Below are 7,650 nucleotides of genomic sequence, written 5' to 3' on the forward strand. Positions count from 1 at the left end.
AGTGGATTGAACAGATACAGGTTTTTGTTGAGATGGTAGGAATTTCTTTTTATGAAAAGTGGTTTTATGTTATAAAGTGTAATAATCGGAAAGAGCGGCTGCTTCCTGTAGTGTTTCAACTTTCTTTTCATCCAAGTAAGTTTTGAGGTCGTCACGTGCACAGCGTTTAAATTCCTCATTATACATAATTGTCTTAGTTTGTCGAAACTGTTGCCAATATGCATATAATTGCACCATCGACCAAAATAAACCTCTTTTTCGTGGGCAAATTCCATATAAGTTTGATTATCTTGTTTGCGATAACCTCTTAACTTTTGGCGATAAGTCTTCGGTACTAAACTCGTATGCTTTGAGAATAGCTGCTTTAACTTTATCATAATTCGTACAATCTTCTGGAGAGAGAGAGTGGCATAAGTTTGTAATAATAATGACCATTTTTCGGTGGGCCATTCCATCATTTGAGCAACTTTCTCAAAATGTTGGAAATATTTATCAACTTCATTTTCATTGAATAGTAGTATTTTAACATATCGATTAAATTGAAAGTTGTCATTTTGCTTTGGTCGATCAGAGTTGAGTCTAATTTCCATTTCTTTCGGCTTCAATGTGAGCGTGTTCTTTCTCGGCTTCGACACGAACTTGTTCAAACTCGATTTGTTTGAGTTTTAGCTGAATTTCTAATTTATCTTTGTCACTCATCTTCGATTGGCCAGTGGGGACACTATAATATTCCTCTAATATTTCCTCAAGCAACAAATCATCATCTACTAGAATTTCAATAATACGCTTTACAGTTCGTTTTCTCTCATTGATTTTTTAACTTCTAATTTTAAACCTATGGCAGTTTGTAGCAATTCGTTTTTGTTATATCTTTCTAGTTGTTCGAGGGAGGGTGATTCAAGAAAATCTTGATAATGAGACATGATCAAATCTTGTTGTCACTGATAAATATAAATTGAATTATGATTTGAATTTAGATTGAATTTTGTCTTTGATTCAGATCCCGGACGAGCCTCCAATTTATTACTTAACATATTATAATTTTGAATAGCCTAAGACTGATTTAAATGATAATATAGCTTTAGAGCTTAATATCGAATGTATCCAATTTATGATACTTTCCAACAAGACTGATACACACAGTTTATTTGTTTTTAATACAAATATATTTTAATATGCAAACAATAACACAGTTTATAATAATGGTTATTACAAATAATGATCTATGTACAGAAGTTTTACAAACATACAAACAATATTCAGTGATCTATCTGGTCTGGAACTTCCTTGATATCTTATCGAGGGTTCACGATGAGCGAATTAATTTTGAGTAGATGTAGATACAATTCACTTAACAGGGAGCTAGCTCTGAGTTCTTCGTTCTTTGCCGCAACATGTCGTGTTATTCACCGCTAAAGTTATATAATGTTTTCGTAAAAAATGCTAATGTCTGATGTGAATCCGCTGAAGTTAAATGGTTTATTATATTCGAAATTTATAAATGTTCCTGGGCAAATATCTTAATATTAATTTCCCGATTAGTAAGCGTTATAACAATCACAATTATAATTTCCGAAGTTTATAGCACAACAACTATAGCAAACCAATAATATATACTGTCATTTGGCGCATCACGTTGGTTATATTTATAGGCGTGGGGAGAGTTTCTCGAAATTTCAGCTTACGCAACAATATAAACGATACACCCGTGTTTACGTACATAAATATATATTGTTAATTCTTACACTCGAGAATTTTCTACAGTTTTAGTGAATAGGCGGTAATTTCGCAATACAGATTTAACTGTACACGTTATGTACATTTCTACATATAAATTTAACTTAAACAAACATCGATATTTTAAAATAGATATATAATAGCAAATCCGTCACACAGAAGTAGTTCATATAAACACAGTATATTACGGAAAACTTCACGTAAACACTGTTTTGGTTGAAGGCGTTCCTCAACACACATGACTCCAATGCATAACGATATTGAAGTAATTAAAGAGTGTGAAAAATAAAATGAAGATAGCAATTTCTGAAAATGGAGCTAGCTTTAACTATAACAGTTGATGCAGAACTTATAATCAGTTGTTGTTCGTCCTAATTTCCTTCAGATTTCTACATTCAATATATTCTCAGAATTTTAACCAGTTACTAACTTAAAATACATGATAGTTTTTCGTGTACATCCAATTTAATCTGATAGAATCCAGTACTGTTTAATGAGTATCTACCATGCTAGTTTTGTTTTATTTGCATTTTCAGCAAATCAGAATTTCTATCTAGTTTCAATTTTCAAATGCTCTTGTTTTTAAAATCTTACGGCTTCGTCTCGTTTACTCGTGTTTTAGCTGCCAACTAGTAATTGTGCCTACAATACTACTTTATTAAGCATGCTTTCCAAACACTGTTGCCTCTACAAATGCGTTTTAGATTATTTTATGATCCGTTTCAATGACATATTCCTGCTGCGGTTTAAATCATTTTTATTTCATTTTTATACGCCTCCAAGGCTGTTCCTACATGTATCAGATTACAATCTGTCATCTTGCAAGTGATTGGAAGAAAATCCAGAATTACCCTTGACGAAATTGTGTTAAAAAATTATTAATTTTTCGTTGTATTATTTAACGATGGTATATTAGAAAATATTTATTGTCTTTCGTTGTATTATTTAACAATGGTATGTTATAGAATATTTACTGTCTTGATAATGACTTATACCTGTTATTTACAGTTTATTCAATGTCGTAAATTAAGAAATGGAATAGTATCCTAGTCGGCAAAAACAAATTTTTCATTACTTGTTTGTTTCAGAATATTCATGCAAAGCTACACAATTAGTTGTCTACGTACAGTTGTCCTTAATTGTGAGCTGATGGACTAGAGAAAAGACAGCTAGTCAACAACACCCACCGCCAACTCTTGAGCAACTCTTATTTGATCTTATCTAATCGGCCCCTTTCCCGTTGCAGTTATAAGCTTTATTTTTCCGTTATCAGCACCGCTAATTGAATCACTTATGTTCTTAAACAATGTGAAGAAATTGAATTGACTATTAATTATTAAAACTACTTGATTCTTCGCCTCTAAAAATAACCTCTTAATTTGCATCTTTATCAAGTAATGCTTGCTAAAAAAACTCCAGATAGTTGTATGAAAGTTCAAGATTAACAAACGTTTGAGTCTCTGACTGAATTTACTTGCAAATTTTGGCCTTTATGTATAGTTTCATACTATGTTCAAAATTCATCTTATTTTCACAACTCTGTGTCGTACTTTGATCTTCCGAAGGACTGTATAATTCATTAAGAATGACATATGAACAAGTGCAACTGGTAATTTTGTAGTTAAATTGGTTTACCGATTATATTCTTTATATTCAAGAATCACTAAAAATGAAAGCCGCTTAACAAAAATCATATAGAATACATGTGTTGTTGAATTGAAATTGCTTCTCCAAGACTTCCACGTTGGTCATTCACTGGCGGATTCATAGAAGAGGATAGTCTGGTGGCCTCCAAACAAAAGTACCTTTAAATCTAACAAAAAAAAAGTGATTCTTTAAGTAAAATTCATGACCTGGTGGTAGAGGAGCCATCCTCCTTACTAAAAATCCTTCCAACACTCTATTTTCCGATGGCCTATCGAACGAAGGCACCCTTATACAAAATATAGAAAGGGAAAGGTTTCGCGACCTTCTGGAAGAGTTCCCCTTACAAAATATTTTGCATCCACCCCCTGAGATGTATTTATATATTGTGATAAAGCTTGTAAATGTTTGGTCATCGCACCAACAAATGGGTTAAAAATTGTTTAGTACAAACTGTACAAGTAAACTTCTGAATGTATATATAACTTTACTCACAAACTAAAGACGTTAAGATGGTTTAGTTTTCGGTGTTTGCTCCCGTTTTAGTGGGCTTTTTAAACTCTTATTTCACATGCATTTTTAAGCACAATGGACTATTTGTTTTGTGCCCGCTGCAAATATCGAAACCCGATTTTTAGCGTCATAAGCTACCAGACGTATTCCTGAGCTACCGAGGGACTTCCACACAAATCACAGTTTCCAATATTGCAGGCATTTAAGTTGACTTTCTTCTGTACTATCACTCATTAAAACTAACTAAAAACTACTGTCACTTGGTGAACTTACGAATGCAATTATAAAATTTTCTGTCTTCATGACGTGTTACGTGTTTATTGGATTTACTTACACATTTAAAACTACCAGAAAAAATGTATAATTTTTGGTTCCAACTAGAATACGGTGTGAATATTTAAAGTCTATTTTTAGTTGATAATATTTTTATACCAACATCTACAACATTTAACGTGAACTGGGGAATTATAAACCAAAGGGCTCTACAAGCCAATATAATAAATAGTTTCCTTAAATAACATGTTTTCAATAACTATTTGAGTGTGCATTAAAGTAACGTTGCACATATCAACCGAGACATTTTTCTGGACCTAATAACCTATGAATTTAAACCTGATTGATTTACCTTGTCAGACAAAGAACTATCCCTGGAACTAATCCCAATGACAGGAATATTATAGAAACCACAGGTGTATGACACAGCTGCTGGAGAGAGTTCTCCTGAATTCGGGTGACTGATAATAACAGCATGTACCTACAAAATATAAACAGTATGACATTTTAAGATATATATATATATATATATAAATTACAAATCAAATTATAGAACATATATAAATTTAAACAAAGAAAGTGAAAGATAAATAACACTATGTACTTCGTGGATGCACTGTCAATGCGTCATGGCAGCTCGATGATTTTTTGTTTTTGTTTTTCATTTCAATATTTATAATATATATATATTGGTGTACTTTGGTGACAGATTTTCTTGTAGGCAGATTTTGTTGAATAAGACCGATGTCTGTATGCCTACAGAAATCAGTCTTATTCAACTAAATCTGCATATATATATATATTTGAACCATTTAAATTTAGGTCTAGAGAAAAACTAGACAAATTTCAGTCTGAATTCAAGATTGATCAGATGTAGAATAACAGAGTGAATAGACTTCATCCTCTATTCGTTCATTTGAAATGTTCCGTTAAGTATATGGCGGTCTTCATAATTTAATCGTTTCAACATTACATTAGTTTTTCTTCTCCAATAGCCCTCCAGTGGTACAGCGGTATGTCTGCGGACTTACAAAGCTAGAAACCGGGTTTCGATACCCATGGTTGGCAGAGCACAGATAGCCCATTGTGTAGCTTTGTGCTTAATTACAAACAAACTTCTCCAATATTTCATTACCATTATCCTTTACGGGTTATTATCAGTTTTATTGCAATATCCCAAGCGAAACTTTTTATCTTCACATCTAAATAACGCAAATGAGAAACTCTGTAAAGATGTAGCAAAACGACGAGCTCTTTTAAGCATACTATTGTAATTGAAAAAATTAAAATATTATTTGATAAAAGTTTGTTTCTTTGTTTGTAATTAAGCACAAAGCTACACAATGGGCTATTGGTGCTCTGCCCACCACGGGTATCGAAACCCGGATTCTAGCATTGTAAGTCCGCAGACATACCACTGTGCCACGGGGGGGGGGGCTAGATAAAAGACATTACATCATAGTAAGATTGATAATACTTTCTAAAACATCATTCTTTAAAGGCCCTCTGTGGGTTGCAGGTGAGAATAATATATAATAGTACTTTTACTAATACTTTCTATGTTGTAAACAACATAGTGAGTTACTGTATAGTATTGAGTGAAAGTACTCGTAGCAACAGAAGAGTTTGAATGTATGTTTCAGGATTTTCACGTAAAATTACACAAAGATCTTTCTACGCATACTTTTCCTTAATATTGAAATGACAGACTAAAAGGAAGGCATCTACTCAACAGCATCCACCGCCAACTCTTGTGCTACTCCTTTAGGATCTGATCGTTACTGTTATAGTTCCCTGACGATCCCAAAGTACGGAGCACATTTTTGCCGCAAGAGGACGCGAACTATAAACTCTCGGAGTGTAGATGACAAGCTGTTACTACATTTATTTTTTCTTGGTGGAAATCCGTGTAGGACCAGTAAAGAATGATGTAATAAAAAATAGTATCAGCTTTATTGTGTCATTAAAACTAATGTTTTCATAAAAGTATATATTCATTATTCCAGTGAATTAGTTATTTTTAGTCGAGATCTTTACACGAAGAAACAATTCAAGTCTTTTGGGTCAATTTCATTTTTACTTCGTTGTATATGATATGTTTTGTAAGATCTATGTTACCTTAATATATGTAAAGACTAAAATGTATTTAGAGCCCTTTATATAATTAGTTGTATTTCAATTCGAAGCAGATGAAGAACGAATTGTAGTGTTCGATTTTACTAAATTATCAGAAATTAAAAAACGATCTCTGACTTAACCAGAGCGCGTTTGCTAAATCTCTCTAAGCCAGTTAAGTCCGAGATTCTTAAGAAATACATCTTATTTTATGACGAATCTTGAAGATAAAAAACACGTACGAAGGTTAGTGAGAGAAATATTTGTTTGAAATTTGGCTTCTTGTCATTGCTTTTCTTCAGTAACACTTATACCAGTCGTTCAGAACTAAACAAATGTAAAAAGTGTCATTTTTGAAGCTGACCTGCAAGTGCAAGTTCGCAAAATTCTCGGAATGCTACCAGTTCAGTGGGTGTAAATGTGATCGCGACGGAATATCCGTGGCCGAAAAAGTAAACGGTAAAATATATCAAAGAAGGTTTATCGCTAAAAAAAGATGATGATGCAAATAAACATTCGAAGCGAAGAACAACATCCGCTTACCGATAGGTTGTTTTCAAGGTGGTTCCAGAAGAAATTTGGTTTGGTTTGGAACTTTGCCAAAGCTACACGAGGTTTAGTTGCGCTAGCCGTCCCTAATTTAACAGTCAAAGACTAGAAGGAAGGTAGCTAGTCATCTCCACCTACCGCCAACTCTTGGGCTACTCTTTTAACAACGAATAGTGGGACTGACCATCACATTATAACACCCTCACGGCTGAAAGGGCAAGCATGTTTGATGAGACGGGGATTCGAACCCGCAGACCGCGAGTTGAGTGCTCTAACCTCCTGGCCATGCTCCAGAAGAGAACTCTAAATCACGAAATGAGGAGTGAGGACAATGGTGGAGGGTCGGTAAACAACGCTGGCGAAACGCTTACCTCATTTGGATGGCTTGAAAAATGATCATACTGCTCGAATTTGGTACTGTATAACTTTTCACCCATACAATCTTCAACTTTTCCATCTGCAGCAAAATGCTCGGCAGATGGCGCTTTATCCATCCCTGTAATTTACTTATGTTTTTCCGGATTTGGCTGGAACCCTACTGTGATGGAGTTATTAGTCTATATTTATTTTAATATCGATGTTTGTTTAAATTTGATTTATATTTAGAAATGTGCATACATTATACATTATATGTACTGCGAAACTCCCGCCTATTCTCTAAAGTTGTAGAAGATTCTCGGGTGTAAGAATCAACAGTATATGTGTGTACGTAAACGCCAGTGTAGCTCTGTATTGTTACGTAATCTGAATTTTCGAGAAACTCTCCACACGCCTATAAATATAACCAACGAGGCGCACCTAAAAAGAGTATCTATTATT

The 7,650-nt window shown here is 33.8% G+C and overlaps 1 protein-coding gene across 5 annotated transcripts in view; it reads right to left on the minus strand.

The window, feature by feature from the left end:
- The window catches only part of LOC106467053 (glutamate [NMDA] receptor subunit 1-like), a 127,079-nt gene that overhangs the window by 85,443 nt on the left and 33,986 nt on the right, over positions 1-7,650 (minus strand). For all 5 annotated transcript variants that reach the window (XR_002612440.1, XM_022395705.1, XM_022395714.1 and 2 more), the window contains exon 3: positions 4,520-4,648. Coding sequence is in view for 4 of the 5 variants with exons in the window: in XM_022395705.1 (XP_022251413.1) it covers positions 4,520-4,648 (129 nt within the window). In the remaining variant the exon portion in view is untranslated. The remainder of the gene's footprint in view (positions 1-4,519; positions 4,649-7,650) is intronic.

This window comes from Limulus polyphemus, unplaced genomic scaffold (assembly GCF_000517525.1).
Source record: "Limulus polyphemus unplaced genomic scaffold, Limulus_polyphemus-2.1.2 Scaffold77, whole genome shotgun sequence".
Taxonomy (NCBI): Eukaryota; Metazoa; Arthropoda; class Merostomata; order Xiphosura; family Limulidae; genus Limulus; species Limulus polyphemus.